The sequence below is a fragment of the Mustela erminea genome, chromosome 7, assembly GCF_009829155.1.
Source record: "Mustela erminea isolate mMusErm1 chromosome 7, mMusErm1.Pri, whole genome shotgun sequence".
Lineage (NCBI taxonomy): Eukaryota > Metazoa > Chordata > Mammalia > Carnivora > Mustelidae > Mustela > Mustela erminea.
Window position 1 is genome coordinate 34,846,125 of NC_045620.1, and position 18,427 is coordinate 34,864,551.

Below are 18,427 nucleotides of genomic sequence, written 5' to 3' on the forward strand. Positions count from 1 at the left end.
GAAATCATTTCAAAGGAACAACCATTTGATTTAAAATGAAATCAATAATCAACTACAACAGCTTAAGATTGATGATCCATGTTACTTTCCATGTATATTTTCTTATTAAAACAGATGATAATCAATTAATTCAGTTGATCTCTTAATAAGCTATAAATGAGGACATCTGCAATAATGTATCACAAGAAAAATTGTCATAATCTTTTACAGACATCTCTTCTGCTTGGATAATGGTATTTGTTTATCTTTGGGTTCCCAGAGCATGAAACATAGTGCAAGTAGTAGGTATTCAGTTAATGTTTATGACTAAATTAATCTGTCATTTGTTTTGAATGATATTATACTCATTGGCTCACTTGGCCCAACCAGCCATCTCCTGAGGTATTATACCAATCTTTTAGTAGAGGAAAATGGTAATCTGCAAAAGGTCATGAAAATAATAAGTAATGAATCTTGGACTAAATTCTTTCCATTTCTTTCCTCATTAAAGTACTGGAGGAAAAGATGGAGGGACAGAGACTATAAATGCTTCATTACATGTGACTCATTTTTAAAATTTTTACAGTACTGCAGGAAAATGTGTAATAACAAGTGCTAACATGAAGAATTGTAGGGCATGTAAATTTTGCAAATTCTAATCATAGTCAATAATAATTGACTTTTATCAATCACAGTTTGGCCTCAGTTCTTCTGTATATAAACATTTAGGCAAATTTCTTGAGATATGTTTGAGTGAAATATAAAATAACAGAGATAAAAATATGATATAAAATATAGTATCAATTTAAATATTACTTCATAATTTGAATTGCTATTGATCTAAATAGAGATTTGGGTTTCAGCTTGTCATTTGGTCATTGAATAAGGATTTTATGGAAATAAACATATGGTATATTTTGTAGTCAAAGTATTATATAAGGAAAAATGAAGATGATCCCTATGAAGTTAAAACATGTGATTTTTCTATTTTAATTCTAACTGACCATGTGACATTTGGGAAGGTCATTGAATCTTCTGAGCCTCATTTTTGGGAAGGTACAACTACAATAAGGTATATCTTTCCTTGCCTACCTTCTAAGGTGGTAGGGAGAATCAAATTTGGCAATACACATGAAAATACTTTGCAATTTCCCCCTTAATATGATGTTATTTATTTTATGACATTGTATTACCGATTATTCACATAATCACTTATCCTGCAAGACACAAAATATTTGAACATCAATACAATTGATGAGGACAACATGCTTACTGTTGAAAAAGCTTCGTTCTGACTTGCAAAGCAAAAAAATTTAAAAAGCAAGCTACCATTTTATGTAAATATAGGAATTAGCCCAGTAGTATTTGTTTTTTTCATCCCATTAGAGGCTGTAGAGTAGTATCTGCTTGTGTGTATGTTTACATAACTATATAACATTACTGGCCTAGGAGATTCTAAAGAACCCTCACAACCTTCCTGTTCACTTACATTCTTCTTGGCCGAAAAGTTGCAGTATATGGAGAATAGGTGACCCCAGAGTTTATAGTCCTCATGCAGTCAGAGAGCAAAACTAACAGAAAATAAGCCAGACTACTGCACTGACTGACGGCCTCATTTAGGGAGGCGTCAATTTAACTTTAAACTCATTAGCTCATTGAGAGCAGGGGAGAGAAGGGGATGTCTCCAAATGCAAGAAACTGTTGCCATAGCATTTTCCTTCTCTATTTCTGCCTACTTCTCCTCCCCCGAAGCAGCAACAATTTGTGCTCTCCCATTTTCTTTCAGCAACCAAATGTATTTTCAGAAACCAGGACTCCAGGGATGTGATATCTATACCACCTAATAACTGTACCTGGTAGGGATATTGAATAAGTCTGAGAGTGTTGTTAAGTTTCTCCGGACAGAATCATCTTTGCGGATGCAATTGCAGAACAGGAAACAGACTCAGGGAAAATTTTAGCCCCCCCAAATCTCATTGGCTATCTACGCAAGCTAAGGCACAACAATCACTCCTGCAACACACCGGATCCCTTTCAGTACTCGCAGCCGTGGACAGCTCTCTCACCTAGCGCTCCGTTCCTCCGCAGTGAGCCTCCTCGCGTTCAGCCTGCACCGGTCGGTGCGGCACCCGCCACCAAGTCTTCGCCAGCGCGCAGGGAACACGCGCTCCCTCCCTCCTCCCTCTCGGTGCCCCCGCCCCTCGCTCACCCCGGCTCACTCCAGCGGCGACTTTGAGGGATTCCCTCTCGGGCGGCCTCTGCAGCAGCACATCTGGCCTCATTCTCTGCACCGCGAGCATGGATCTCAGAGGAAGAGCCTTTCCCAGCGTCTACAGACTTCGAGTTCTCCTGATGCTGTTCCGTGAGTAGTGTCTAGGAGACCGCGAGGACAGGGTGCACTATTTGCTGAGAATAGAACAGGCAGAGTAAAACCAGTAGCTTAAGGTCAAAATGTGGCCCTTACATTTTGCTATTTTCTTTCTGGGGGTTGGGAGGGGTGGGGGCGGAGGGCCTTCCCGCCAGTGGCAGGGAATTCCCCAGAGGGCCACACACCTGTACCGCACAGCTTCGTGGGGTCAGAGCACTGGCAAGAAAGATTCGGTTTAAAAGCCTAAGATGAAGGAAAAAAGCCTTACAAAATAGTAAGGCTTTACATTTTTTAATTTTAATTTTTATTATAAATTAGCAGCAGTGGAGTTAAAATTGTCGGCGCTAGGTTAGAGAAACGGCTCGCAGAGCACACAGCAGCAGGCAAGGAACTTTATCACCCCAAAGCCCGCAGACCACGATATTTCCACCCTTGTGCGCGCGACGCGTGGGCTTGCTGAGCCCGGAATCGATAGGATTTGGGGGGGGGGGTGTTTCCGCAGATACAATGGCTCGAATCACAGCAGAACAAGAAGTGGAAAATCTCTCAGGCCTTTCCACTAACCCTGAAAAAGATATATTTGTGGTGCGGGAAAATGGGACGACGTGTCTCATGGCCGAGTTCGCAGCCAAATTTATTGTCCCTTATGATGTGTGGGCCAGCAATTATGTCGATGTAAGGAACCTTTTCCCTCCCGGCTTGCTCCTAGGGCTCCAGGGGCGAAGGGCACCCTCCCTCAAGGCCCCGTGAAGACCTGGGTCGCCCGCCTTTCCCCTCTGCGCCCCTGCAGGCTGTTCCCGAATGCTGCATGGGGGTTCCGGCTTGTAACGCCTTCTGCTCACCCTGCCTGCTTTGAAAGTAAACCCCCTTTCTCTGCTTCCCTAACGGCCGGGTCTGCACGTAGAGCATCTAACCGCATGTTCCCGGACCTGGGAGCGCGCGCGCAAAGGAGCGCCCAGGCGTGCAACCCCGAGTTTGGACGCACTGCCCTTTACAGCCCCACGGAGGCCGGGCTCTCTGAGAGGGTGCGGGGCGTCTGTGTTCCCAGCTGATCACGGAACAGGCCGATATCTCACTGACCCGGGGAGCGGAGGTGAAGGGCCGCTGTGGCCACAACGAATCCGAGCTGCAGGTGTTCTGGGTGGATCGCGCCTATGCGCTCAAAATGCTGTTTGTGAAGGTAACCCGGAGCGGGGCGCTCAGAGGCAGTGCTGCCTCGGGGTGGGTGTCGGCGGGGACCGCCTCTCGGTTTCCTCACGGAGCAGCCGTGGGGGCGAGTGACGCGATCCTCCCCCGCTCGGCAGGAAAGTCACAACGCGTCCAAGGGACCCGAGGCGACGTGGAGGTTGAGCAAGGTCCAGTTTGTCTACGACTCTTCGGAGAAGACCCATTTTAAAGACGCAGTCAGTGGTGAGTAGAGGTCTCAGAGCTGGGAAGGGAGACGGGGAGACCGCGGGCACTGCAGAGAGCACAGCCCTGGAGAGATTCGGAAATTTTATGGAAACTGATCCTTACTCTGCACTCCCAGGCCACGTCCGCCCTGGGCTTTCTCGCCAACGTAGAGGAAAGCTAGAGCACCAGTGCGTCTGTGCCCTGGGCCTTAGGCCTTGTACATGCGCAAGGAACCAAGGACCAGCCCATCACCCAGTCACCCATAGCTTGATCCTGGATGAGCCTTCTCTGGAGAGCCTGTGATCTCCTGGCTGCTTCAGGACGATCTCTTATGTTTTGTCCTTTAAAGGAGCACGGAGAAGGGCAGAGCTGGTTTTTTTTCCCCTGCACCCTGGTTTTTCTTCTCATGCGGGGAAACTTGAAAGGGTCCGTGTGGCTTCTCTTGCTCAGGATTTGATAGCCTCCAGTATCTTTTTCTGCTCCTGTCCCCAGGGCTCACACTCCATCTTCCGTCATGGACTGCAGCCACCCCAGAGCGGATTCTGAACGTGTCCTAATTTATTAGCTTTTCCTTCCCATCACTCCCACAACGCACCCAGATCCTCCAAAAATATCGTGGCAAGAACAACAGCCATTCCCCAAATAAAGTTCCCATGTGCAGGCACCATCAAAGACCACACCTGAATGAATTAATTACCTAACTTATTTATTTATTTATTTAATAAACTGTCTAATATCCTAGTAAGGCCTTCCATCACCTGGGCATCTAGGTTGGGAAAAGATTTTTATTGAGCACATGAAAGAATGTTCATGTCATTTCTCCCTTTCTACCTGTTTTAATCATTAGAGTAAAAAGCATTTTCTTTTCTTCATCAATTCAAATACTTCCCCCAAATACAGTAGATGCCTTCTCCCACCACTGGAAAAAAAAAAAATTGGAAAAGAGGAAAAAAACAAAACAAAATCCACAAACATGTGCCAGAAAAAGAGAAAAAGGGGGCAGCCCTCCAAAGAGTATATGTGTGTACCAAGACATCTGCCCAGTGCACCAGCAATTAGCCCTGCTTTGTTTAGGAAGATATTTTATTCAGTGTGGACCAGTGTGAAATGTGAAAGATCAAGTCACTCTTTCTTTGGAATTTCCATTGTCAGGGTTTATATAGTAAAAAAAAAAAAAAAAAGGTTGGATGTTTAGGTACCACTCTCCTCTTCCAGACAAAAAATTTCTAATCAGTGTTTAAGGAGCTCATGAAACAATGGGTGTACTTGTCCTTTGTCACCGCTTGATTTTCTAGCAGAGTCCCAGCCCCTGCAAGGCAACACAGAGGATTAGAATGGTGACTGAAGCTGAGAATCAGGAGCCAGCTCTCCGGCACAGGAGATTAGGAGGTTAGGATTCTGCCAGGAAGCGGGTCCTAACATTTGCTCTGGGTCTTCCCTGCAGCTGGGAAGCACACGGCCAACTCCCATCGCCTCTCTGCCTTGGTCACCCCAGCTGGGAAGTCCTATGAGTGTCAAGCTCAGCAGTCCATTTCACTGGCTTCCAGTGATCCACAGAAGACAGTCACCATGATTCTGTCCGCAGTCCACATCCAGCCTTTCGACATCATCTCTGATTTTGTCTTCAGTGAAGGTAGGTTGGTGGGGATTGCAGTGGGAGGAGAAGGCTGGAAGCCAAGGGAAGGCTGACATCATGGGGAAAGGGACCTGTGGGGGTCCCAGGCTGTTACTGCTTGTATTTTCTTTAGGCTGACATGACACTTCCTTTCGCTATAATATTTTAGGAACGGTATCAGCTTCCTTCGATGGCTTCTTCTCCTTTCCTCCTTCTCTCCATTCCTTCTTCTCTCATTTTCCCTTCCCTGCTCCCTCCATCCCTTTCTTTATGTTATTATCTTTTCTTTCCTCCCATCCTTTACCAAAGAGGAACCCTGATGGAGAGAGAGGTAACAGGGTCCATTTGGAAAACCTGTATATAATTTTGATGCAAGTTTCCCAATGAAAAAGCAGCTAAAATCTCAAGTACTTCTGTAGTGAGCCTTGGATTGCAAAAGGTCCTCTGCTTCTGGAGGCCTCAGTTTCTCCATGTTATTTCAGGCACCGTCAGCTGTAGGTTTTACCAGTCTTTTTTCGTGTGGCTAGAATGTAGTCGATGATGTGTGTGCGTGTGTGCACGCGTGTCCTTGCACACGCTTGCACACGTCACAGAGAGACAGAGAGACTCAGGAAGACCTGTGCTACTCCAACACTCACCCTTGTGGGGAGGAACCCGTTGAGGCTCTGGGAAGGGAGGGTTCCTGATGTTTTCCTTCTGGAGTGTGGAGAAGGGCTTCTTCTCAGTCTGTGCTGGTCTCTGTAAGTGGGTCAGGCAGGATATAGGTGGGCAGGTTCAGGATGTCCACATTCTCTTGATTCTCTGCAGCCCTCCAGAGGTTGGGCACATTTCTGTAGCTTATCTGAATCTAGCACATATTTACACTGGGCAAATGCAGGGTAAGTAAAATTTTAAATTCATTTGTTCTTTCTTGTCTGGAGAAGGTCATTAAGAAATGGGGAGAGATTCTGGTTGCTTTATAGATACCTTCCTTTGGGCTGGGGGTCCCCAGGTGAATACAACCATTGGTATATACAGAATATCAGGGAATCCCCATCTGTATCATACACAAATCATTAAATCATTTCCCGGGGAATCCAGCTTTCATAAAATTCCCCTCCCAACTCAAAGTGTACTGAATACAATCTACCGGCACCTCTACCAGGATGATTAAGGACCTCTTGGGCATTCTTAAGTTAAATAGTCTTTGACAGAAGACCCAACTTCTTTCTTTATTTTTGTATTTTTACCACCTAATACAGCATTTGGCACACTGTAGATGCCCAGGGAAATCTGGCCGAATTGATATTCTGAAGCCATGGACACGATTAACAGAAATTTCCAAATGCTTGAATGTCAGATGAAGCAGAATTTAATATATTTTCTAAGTCGGTGCAACACTTACTTCCACACACTTAGGGAAGAGATCCATTTTAATGGCTCTTCCAGAAAAAGTGAAACTAAACTCTGAGTATCAAAACCATTGCATTAAAAAAAATCTGATTATAGAAGTATTTCTAAAATGTAACAGTGTCTTTCTTAAACTGAAAATATTAATTATAATTAAATGTAATTGAGCTATGATTACTGCTGACCAGGAATTCAGGAGGCACATTTAGAACTGTGTAGAATCAGTCCCCATGGTCCCTCTGATAGATACTTGTGAGTTTATAAGGGGCCTTTGTATAGTCTCTATTTACTCTTTGTAAACAAACAAATGGTTAGCTGTTCGCAGGCATGTCCTTACTTTTTGGTGCTACTAGTGCTATGATGGCTGCCTTTAGGTCCTTCCCACAACCTCACTTTCACTCATTCTCCCTTATTTCCATATTGATTCTTACAGTCATTTGTGAACTGAGAAACCAAATCTTATTGATGTGTGGGATCCTCTGAAAAGTGAAAATAAATGGGTACTGAGTAAGGGCCAGAAGCATTTTCCTGAACATCAGTGAAGTTCACGGCATGGACTTAATGGGCATCTTTTGTTTGAAAAAGAGTTTTTATCCACTTCCCCGTCCTGGAGTGGCACGGTTGCTGGGTAGACTTCAAGAGTTTGTAAGCATACAGAACTTTCTAAAATACAGATATATTAAGCACCAGCCAATTGTACTTTTCTCACTCAGGCTTTTCTGGGTAATAATTAGGATGTCCCCTCCCGTAGGGTGCCCTGGGGCTCAAAGATCCTGCTCCTGGGAGGAGGCAAGCCTCATTCACAATCAGTCACTGGATCCCTGTGCCTTTGTGTGGCAGGGGCACTTTTGTTTTTCCGCTCCTCCCATCTGTGCCTCTCAGCACCTGCCCCCCACTGTGTTTTGTAAGAGATCATTTTATTTGATTTGGTAGAATACAAGGCATTCCTTTTGGGGTGCTATTTTGGGACTTGGCACTTGCCCCTCCCCTTTCCCAGAATAGAAGCTCAGGAGGCTCTGATGTGTTGCCCCTACCCCAGTGAGGGAGGTGGCAGTATCTGGTCATACGTGTGCACGCTCACTGTAGGGGTCTGTGCCTGTGGCTGGCAGGTGTGTGCAGGACCTACAGCCAAAGCGTTTCCAATGAAGTACTTAATTCTCTGTGTAAGGGGGCCATACTGACAGTCTGAAATTTCACACCTGCCTGCTTAATAGACTCTAAGAAAAACAAGGAAGGGTCAGTGAAATGGATTACTGGATACCCATGGGGCTGAAAGCAGCTCCAGTAGAAGTTGACATCTCTATCCCATAAATCCCTTTAGTGCTTTGAGCTTGGCTACAACCCTGATCCTCAACAGAGCTCTCTTAGACCAGCATGTCTCCAGCTGCAGTGTGCACACAGATCTTCGGCTGCATTGTGCACAACTGTGGTGATCTTGTTACCATGCCAAGTCTGGTTCAGTAGGTCTGGGGGCGGGGCCCAAGGTGCTCCATTTCTAGCAAGCTCCCTGGGGATGTTGCTGCTCTTTGGAATACTGTAGGGGGTTTGAGGGACCTTGAGCTGATCAAGGAGAGGCAATAACATACAAGTTTGATTTGGTGGTACTTGGACAGGTTTGCATGAGAGGGGAAGCTGCTCAGAGCATGAGACTGTCCAGAGGGAGATGTATGGGGACCACCATCTGGAAGGGGAGGAGGGCAAAAGACATTCTGGGGGGGATGGGGGCATACGTGTCTAGGTGATATGGCTCAGCAGCATGGTAAGGAGTCTCTGGGTCTGAGAGCTCTGAGGGGCAGTGGAAGCTAAGGCCTTACACCTGTAAGGCCCTCGCTTATCAATTAGGTAACACCTGGTGGGTGAGGAGGTTTGGTATGCAAAGCAGGCAGACTCCAGGTAGCTGAAGATGTGTTTGTTTGGGCTGGTTTTTAAATAACTAGATGTGTAAAAATTTGAGCTGGGCATGGCAGGCTTTCGAACTAATGGTCTCAGCCTGCACTGAAGGAATGAACCACCTAGGGGCCAATACACAGAGGCTACTTTGGCTCATTTCTGTAACCAACACACTTTCATGGACAACGATCAGCCTGTAGTTCAAGGCACCTCCTGCTTCGCAGTTGGGGTTGATTAACGTGTCCTTCCACAGTGAAGTCCCTGTAGTGCGTCCCTCTGAGCGCCCTAGAAGATTTCTGGCTGGGCTGGGATGAGGAATGCCACACTGACAGGCAAAAAAATCAGCCCGAGAATTGTAATGGCTTGAATGAAAGGCAAATTTTACGTATGCATAATCACAGAAGATTATGTGATTAATATAATCACATACGGAACGCAGAGGGTGTCTCTGTTCCCCTTTAAGAAAGATTCGGGTTTAACAGGCATTTAAAAGTGACCACAGAGAGGCTGGTCCCTTTTCACTTCTCAAGGGGGAGAAATAAGCAAACTAACCAACCAACCTGTAAAGAAGGCGCTGAGATCCCAGATTACTGCAGAGAAACCGAGGCTCAGAGAAGTGAGGTTCTTAGGGAAGTCCGCCCTCCTGGTGGCTGCTGGGGCTGGGGCAAGAGCCTGCTTTGGGGATCAGATCCTGTGCTCTTATCCTCTCAAAGTTTCAGCTCCTCCCGCTGAGCAGCTATAATAAAACATGAACGTGGGAGGCGCCTTTACGAAGGGTGTCAGGTCGCCTGAGTTTGTGAGTTTTTTATTAGTATTCCTAACAGTGTGATTGGGAGATGCCACCTGATCTCTATTTTACCCAGATCTGTGTTTTAGCGGTAATGAACAGGCCTTACCTTGCTCTGTACACCAGTCCCTAGTAGAGCCCCTTGTGGCTAGCTGTCACATCTCACCTCAAGTGCAGGAAGGTTTAGCTGATGATGATTCAGAGCCTTGTATAGACCTGTGGCTTACTTAGCATCTACCAGCCCAAATATGGGTCACCCTGGGTGGTTGTTCCTTAGGATCTCCTGGGTAAGCATCGAGGGGGAGATAATCCTGTTAAGTACTGCTAAGAACTATGTCGAGGGCTGGGATGTGAAGCCCTCATGTGGGGCCTTGGAGCTGAGCCATTTGTAGAATTCAATATTCCTGGTGCTGTCCTGGAACACAGTGTTTCAAGCTGGGTTCTCCTAAGAGCAGATCCCATGCAAGTATGTAAGTGCAAGTGGTTTATTTAGGAGGTGATTCTAGAAAGCACTGATAGGACGCTGGGGAGGTGAGATAGGAAGGCAAGACTACCAGTAACAGGAGCATTAACGAGCTGCTGGGGCTTACACAGCTGGAACCTCTGGGAGTGTAGAACCTACCTCTGACTATCTGGCCTGAGATAGTGGGAAATTGGCATTTACCCACCGACTCCCATCCATCATTGATGGCTGCTGGGGTTGGGGAGCGGTGTAGACTTTCTTAGACTTCTAACCTGCCCTGTAGGCAAAACCTGCTGGAATATGTGGGACTAGTGAATGTCAAGGCAATAAGACACTGTCTAGGTCTGCTGCACCTAGGTACTGGGATATATGAGCTTATCCTGCCATGCCATATGCCTCGTGCACAGTAGCATCTCTCAATAATTGCTTTTATTATCTTTTTTTTTTTTTTTTTTAATTGCTAGTGCTTACATCTTGGTGAGAGGATCTGCTTGTCTTCAGTCTCGGATATTCATGCTAACAGTCTCTCAGTCTACAAAATACATTTTGCTGAGGTTATGGGAGTCTAGAGCCAGTCCAGAGAAAATGGGAAGAGGGGTAAGCCCCTCCCTCTAGCTGCCCTGTCAGTGTGGAGGAAGCCAGGAAAAGATTTGTCCTTTCCTTGAACAGGAACGGTCTGTGCTGTTAACAGAGCTTGAAAAAGTGGGCAGCTTGCCTTTTTGCCCACTGCCCATCTCAGTGCTGTCCATTTGGGATGCAGTGAAGAGTTTTGGTAGTTGGACAGCCTCTGGGAATAAATACAACATAGAGATGGTCATCAAACCATCCAACACACAAAAAATGGTGGTCATCAAACAAACAAATAAATGAATAATAAATAAATAAATAAATAAATAAAAACATGGACTGAATAACAGAACCTAAGATGAATCAGGATTTTAGTGGGGGCATTAGATTTATGATTGAGGGAATCTTATTTGGCCACTGACAACTGGCAACAGATTACCCTCTGCTGTCTGTTCTGTCTTCATCTGGTTCTTTCCCACGACTAGACTAGACTGGTTCTTGTCTTTTCCAGCCATAAGCCATTCTAGGGCCCTGAGCCCAGCCAGGGCAGAGGCATCTTGGACCCCAAACCCTGTGAAGATGAACCGGGAGTTAAGGGCCTCTGAGCAGGCAAAGCCAGATTCAGTGTAGGCAAAGCCAAAGAATATTCTTCTCCCAGGGAGAAATCTAGGGCCTTCCTTATTTTAGAAGGAATTGCACAGAATCTTAATCCTGGATTCCATAGGGGCTGTGGATAATACTCTGGAGTGTGTGTATTTTAATGGGAAAAAATTGCATCTTTATTTTACCAATTTCTAACTTTTAATATCCCTTTCAATTATAAATGAAAATAACAACTTGCAGTAATATTAGTGGTAATAATTAATTAATAATTAATAAATAGTGGTAACCTTGTCACCAAGAGAAATCATAGGTATTTTTAATCCCACATTCATGGGTGCAGACCTTGCAAAGTGACAGTGATGCTTCTCATTACTTTGCATTTACTTTAATACTCCTCATTACTCATTATTTCTCATTCCTTTATCCCAGTCAGTATGTGTACTTATAAAGGATTACACACATGACTTTCTCCCAACTTATTTAAAGATATTTTGATAGCTGAATTTCAGTGTATCTGTTTCCTTTGTAGTCCTATGTGGTTCTGCATTTGTAAGCAGGATTCTGAAAAAGGTTACTGGTATAAAAAAGGTGGCACCTCCTGTCTTAGTGGGTCATGGCCAGTACCGTTATAAGTAAAAGAGAATAGACTGGCATGGAGAAATTTTTAGATGCACAAGGTCAGGAGACGTATTGTTTTGTGAAGCTCTGGTTTTAGTTATGTGTATATACCTGTGTTCTGAGTTCAAGTGTAAAACATTTTTCCCTTCTCTGGGTCAGAAGCAGAGTTTGAAAACATTAGCTTGAGCCTGAACGTGGAGAGTGTGATCTATGATCTATGGGCTCACAGCCTCTCATTTAGAACCCCTGGGGGGATAGATGGGCTCAGACTTCAGGACTTTAGATTTTAGGAAGACAATATTATAGTATTGTCCATATATTACGGAAAAGCCCAGAAGAGTCCAGGCAGGCCCTGTAATCAGTTATATTATTATTCTCTCTTCCCTCTGGAGAAACTGGTGAAACTTCTTGCTAAGTACAATGAGAATCATGAACATCATGACATTGGTTCAAGTCCAGTGTTGCTGCCAAATGAGTAATACAGAGAACTTTGAGCTTCCAGAGCTCTGTGGATTTTGGAATGGTGGATAAGGGATGGCAGACTCATGAATTCCCCCTTATTTGACCACCTCTTAGATATGGGTGGCTGAAGATGGGGATTCAGTATTTTTCATGATAATTTTTGACATCCCCCCCATGATTATTATTATTGTTTTTAAGGGGACCCCATGGCATCCCCTGATTTCCCATGATGATGATAATAATAATAAAATAATAAGTTATATATATAATAAATATAATTATATTTATATAATTATATATAATAAATATAATTATTATTATTTCCCATTATTATTATCCATGATTATTAAAATTATTATTATTTATTATTTTCCCATGATTATTATTATTATAGTTTAATACTCCCTTTATATACCCCTTTCTGTGGTGTGTTAGTTCAGGTTTTTCCTAAGACAACAAAAAATATTTCTTAAGAAGTAAACCACAATTATAAGGCTAAGTGAAATAAGTCAGAGAAAGACAAATAGCATACAATTTCACTCATACATGGAATTTAAGAAAATACAAACAAAGAAAGAAAAAACCAAAAGACCAGACTTTTTTTTTTTAAGATTTTTATTTATTTGTTAGAGAGAGAGAGAGAGAGATACAGAGCGCAAGCACAGGCAGACAGAGTGGCAGGCTAGAGGCAGAGGGAGAAGCAGGCTCCCTGCCGAGCAAGGAGCCCTATGTGGGACTCGATCCCAGGACGCTGGGATCATGACCTGAGCCGAAGGCAGCTGCTTAACCAACTGAGCCACCCAGGTGTCCCCAGACTCTTAACTATAGAGAACAAACTAATGATTACTGGAGGAGAGGTGGGTGGGGGGCTGGGTGACAGGGATTAAGGAGTGCACTTGTCACGATGAACACTTAGTAATATATAGAGCTATTGAGTCACTCTGTTGTACACCTGAAACTAATATAACACTGTATATTAACTATACTAGAATTAAAACAAAATTAAAAATTAAAACAAAACAAAAACCAAAACCAAAAAAAGAAGTCAATCACAATAGTTTTTTAATCATAATATTCTTTGTCCGAATACATTATGCTTTTCTCCAGTGCCTTCCTTAAAGGATGGGATATGAGATGTCATTCCCCACGTTACTATACCAAAGTTATTATCCATTTAAAGATAATACTTTGGGCAGTATGATTCATACACCAGTTCTGACGTGCGGGTGTTTTTCCCAACCACTAAGAAATTCTCTGACAGCAGCTGGGTGTTCTGCAGTTCAACTTACTGCTGACACTGTCTCTCTAGAGATACCATCAAATACCACTAGTTAAGGGCTCCTTCTTACAAGACTACTCCCCATCCCCACTTCACACACAAACTCCAAGTCTAGGTTATCACCTGGACTTCTAATCACCTTGCTATTGGAGGTTTCCATGACCTTCTCCTTGAATTCTAGAGAGGCACACAGAACTCAGAGAAACATTTTACTCACTAGATTACTGGTCTGTTATAAAAGGATAGAACTCAGGAACGGCTGTTGTAAGAGACACATAGGGGAAGGCATTGGGAAAGAGGGTGGAGCTTCCATGCTCTCTCCAAGCCCACCACTCTGCCCAAATCTCCATGTGTTCACCAACCAGAAGCTCTCTGAATCCCATCCTTTGGGGTTTTATTGAGACTTCCCTAGGCATGAGTGATTAAATCACTGGCCCTTGGTAGTTGAACCCCATCTCCAGGCACTTTCTCCTTTCTGTAAATCAAGGGAGTGGGACTGGAATTTCCAACTGTCTGATCAAAAGGTTAGTTCTCCTGGCAACCAGACCCCATCCTTAGGTGACCTAGGTGCTTTCCCAAATTTTCCACATTAGCATAAGCTCAAGTGTGCTTGAAAGGGGTACGTTATGAATGTCAGGGTGTTAAGTTTGCAAGGAGCACATAGAAAATGAAGAAAGCCACAGTCTACATTAACATTACACAGGCAACAGTTGTTATGAGGAAAACAAATAGCCTTTGTTGTTAACAAAATCCCTGCACCAGGAAACCCCATTTCTACTCATTTTTCTCTTTAAAGAGGCAATATGGTATCATGGGGAAAAGTCAGTCTTCTGGGTATGGAGTTCTGGGCCCATAGCTGTCTCTGGTACACCTTATAATGACAGCTAGATTTTTCCCTGGAGAAACGGGTATACTGGACAGCAGGCTGATGCCCAAAGTGTGGGACTCATTAGAGCTGAACTAAATAGTGAAAAAGAAAATTCCCTGCTAATTCTTTTTAGTCCTGTGGTTGCAATAGAGAAAGGTTCAGTTCAGTGTTAATAATGGGTCCTTAACATTTCCCTGAATTTGCCAAAATGTCTTTTTAAAAATCTTCTTTGTAAAAATATCTTTTTTTTTTCAGTTGGGGAATGCATGTATGTATATGTTTACTTATTTATTTAAATAGTTTTATTCGGGTTATAATTGAAATACAATAAGCCACACATATATAAATGTATGATATGATAAAAATTGACTTCAGAGGGTGCCTGGGTGGCTTAGTGGGTTAAGCCTTTGCCTTTGGCTCAGGTCATGATCCCAGGGTCCTGGGATGGAGCCCCACATTGGGCTTTCTGCTCAGCGGGGAGCCTGCTTCTCCCTCTCTCTCTGTCTGCCTCTCTGCCTTCTTGTGATCTCTGTCAAATAAATAAAATCTTAAAAAAAAAATTGACTTCAGAATACACCTATGAAGCCATCACTACCATCCAGAAAAATCAACTTATCCATCCCCTCCAAAAGTACCCTCCTACCTCTTAGTAATAAATACGTACCCCCACTGAATTCTCAGAAACTGAACATACATAGGTGAGCAGTATGTAGAGAGCCCAGAAGCCCTCCTTCCTGCCCACCCTGTGATTCTGTAGCCTTTACATGCCAGTAGCTCAGGTTTGCTACAGACCTGACCCCAACTCTCCCCCCAGCTCCTTTCAGCTAAGTGCCATCCTGCTGTGCTGTTGGGTTAGGCTGTTGGAATTCAGATTGGGGCTTCATTTCCCCTGGGCAAATGACTTAGCCTCACTCCACCGTATCTGTAAAATGGGTACAATACTATTTATCTCATAGGGTTGCCAGGGGGATTAAATGAAACAGTCTTTGTTCTTAGAACTGGAAGTTAATTTAGAAACCAAGCATGTGAAGTATACAGCTTTTCCAAAGCTGTATGTTTGCCTGCAGTCTTCTAGGTTCTACTGAATAGAAAAGATTCCTGAGGTTCTTACCTTAGACTCCTTTCTGCTGGGCTGAGGAGAGTGGGAGGAGGGACTGTATCAACGTGGATTCTGGAGCAGCCTGGCACACAGTTGGTGCTCAATAAATGTTTACTATGTCACCCTGACTTAAAAACTTGGTCTTTATGAAGATATATCGAAGCCTATTTTCTCTAATTGTGGCTCAGAAGTTCAGGGAAAAGGCCACCAGTTACCCAGAAGGAGCAAAGGCACCTGAGCAAATGTCTCCTGGTTTCTAGGAATAAGCTTTTTTTTTTTTTTTTTTTTATGATTTATTTATTTATTTTAGAGAGTGGGGGTGGGGCAGAGGCAGAGGGAGAAAATCCTCAAGCAGACTCCTTACTGAGCACAGAGCCTGACATGGGGCTCGATCCCAGGCCCCTCAGATCAGAACCTGAGCTGAAATCAAGAGTCAGCTGCTTTGCCACCCAGGTATCCCTCTAAGAATGCATTTCTGCTCTGATCTACAAACTGTGTGATCCCCAGGTTTCTCCAAAAATTGCTTTTCTGGTTCTAGGTAAAAACGGAAGCGTAGGGTTATTAAACTGTCTTGGCGGTAAGGGTGTAACATGGCATCAGCACCAATGTGCTGGTAATATTTTCTTTCCTGATCTAAGTGCTGGTTACATGGGATGTTCACTTGTGAAAATCCATCAACTTCTGCACTTTCTTTTGTTAAAATTGTAGTATAAGTTACATATACTAAAATGAACAAATCTGAAGTATTTAGCTTGATGCATTTTTACCTCGACTTGCAACCATGTAACCCTTACCTAGATCAAACTATAGGGTATTTCCTTCATACCGGCAAGTTCCCTTTCCTGTTCCCCATACGTAAATACTTTTCTGATTTCAATCACCATAGACTTACCTGTTCTTGAACTTCACATAAATGGAATCGTACAGTATGTGCTCTTAGAGTATGCATCTTAGAGTTTTCACTCAATATAATGTTTTTGAGATTCCTCCATTGTGTTAAGTGTAGCCATAGCTCATGCCTTTTTATTATTGATTAATATTCCATTGTATGAATAGACGGGTCTGTTTTTCCATTCCACCTTGATTGACATTTGGGTTGTTTCCATTTTAGATTATTGTGAATAAAGTGTCCATCAACATTTGTGCTCAAGTCTTTTTGTGTACATATGTTTTCATTATTCTTAGGTAAATAGGATTAGAACGCTGGGTTATAACGTAGGTGTACATTTCCCTTGACTAGAAGCTCCTAGAAGTAGTTGTAGCATCTTCCACCAAGGAGGTATGAGTTCCAGTGCCTTCACATCATTATGAACACTCGTTATTTTCAATATGTTTGAAAGCTGTATATTGTGTGCAATTCTCTATGTGTACACACACTTCAGTAAAAAGTCAAAAAATTAAGCCAGCCATAAAAATGGAGGTTGTGTTTAACGCTGAAGCTCTGAAAGTGCAAATCAATCATCTGGGTGTTTCACTGGCACCTGCCAGGAATCCAGTGACTGAAGGTTGCCTTATTTAATTGATGCCTTTTAATTTTACAGTGTGCAGAAATATTAAGTGGTACATCCTTATCATTGGTCAGAGAAACATAATGTCTAAGTAAAAGTTCTCCCCAAATGTTCGTCGAGAAATCTTTTCACCTCCACTTCCAACTAAAAAGGATTTTAGCTTTGAGAGGAGGACTTGTGATTAAAAAGATCTTGACTGGAGCTGATCACTTTCTTCTTCTTTCCCATTTCAGAGCATAAGTGCCCGGTGGATGAGCGAGAGCAGTTGGAGGAAACCTTGCCCCTGATTTTGGGACTCATCTTAGGCCTCGTCATTGTGGTAACACTGGCGATTTACCACATCCACCACAAAATGACGGCCAACCAGGTGCAGATCCCTAGGGATCGATCCCAATATAAACACATGGGCTAGGGGCCATTAGGCAGGCAGCCCCGGAGACCCCCTCCCCCAGCTGGATCAGGTAAAGAAACAAAGCACTTTTCCACCTTGTATATGGGATACACCAACATAGCTACAATGCAACAGGCCTGGGTGTCCAAGGCTTGCTTGGCCTGCATCCATGCTTAAACCCAGGGATAGTGGGAGGGATTCTTTCGGATTCATGGGATGAATGGCAGATCTCTCCACACTGGGGAATGAGGAGGGAGGGGTCAGCCAGCTTTCATGCTCATGGTGGCTTGGCTTTCTGTCTCCAAGAAGCAACACATACAACTCAGAGGAGTATCTTGCTCTGAAGTTTAATGATGAAAAGACACTTCTTTTGGAAAGACACCCCTTTAGGTTCAGAGAAATAGGGGGTGCTTTGCTCCCTTGGCCTACCTTATACAGCACACAAAATACAGCCTCATGCTCCCTACGGCAAGATCCCTGAAAGTGATCCATGCTTCTGGCTGGCATTCTGCATGTCTAGTGATTGTCTTGGGAATGTTACCTGCTACCTGCACCCAGTGACTTTGCAGCACAGACCCCATTTAATGTAACTATGCAAAGTTGTTTGGGCTCTAGTATGTCAGGTCCAAGTAAGGGGACCTGAAGAATCAATCGTGTGAGTTTGTTTTTCAAAATGAATTAAAACACACTACTGTCTAACATGTGGCTGCTTTTTTGAAACAAGAAGACAACATGGTTTCTAACATGGTTTCTTTGGCACCTGGAGAAGCAAAGGGTTTGGTGAAGATGGGCTTTCATTTCTGAAAGAGGAAAGCAAAGAAAGGGCAGGGAAGCTAAAAGAGGGAGGTTGTTTTTTCAGGTTAAAAAAAAAAACCCATGGATTTATTTTGGCAAACATAGTTTTAATAATGGCCCTTCTTGAATGACTGGTCTAACAAGGCTTCTTGTGCTTTCTGGTCTTGAGTTTGGCATTTCACTTCAGATGAAAAAGCTGGTCTGAACACGGGAGCCTAGGTTGAGTTGTGTTTGAAGTAAAATAGAACTTGCTGGAACTTCCCAGAGACATGTGCAAACTTTAAATTTCATTCACTTTCTAAATAATCATTTTTCTGAAAAATTTGAGTCAGGAGAGGGGAAATCCTTTCCTCT

At 43.6% G+C, this 18,427-nt stretch overlaps 1 protein-coding gene across 1 annotated transcript; it reads left to right on the forward strand.

The window, feature by feature from the left end:
- The first annotated feature begins 1,710 nt into the window (after window positions 1-1,710).
- Window positions 1,711-17,971, forward strand: LAMP5 (lysosomal associated membrane protein family member 5). The gene is made up of 6 exons (XM_032351404.1): window positions 1,711-2,341; window positions 2,850-3,022; window positions 3,396-3,527; window positions 3,652-3,757; window positions 5,184-5,372; window positions 17,121-17,971. The coding sequence occupies exons 1-6, from the start codon at window positions 2,278-2,280 to the stop codon at window positions 17,297-17,299; spliced, it is 843 nt and encodes a 280-aa protein (XP_032207295.1). The 5' UTR covers window positions 1,711-2,277; the 3' UTR covers window positions 17,300-17,971.
- The last annotated feature ends 456 nt before the right edge of the window (window positions 17,972-18,427 follow it).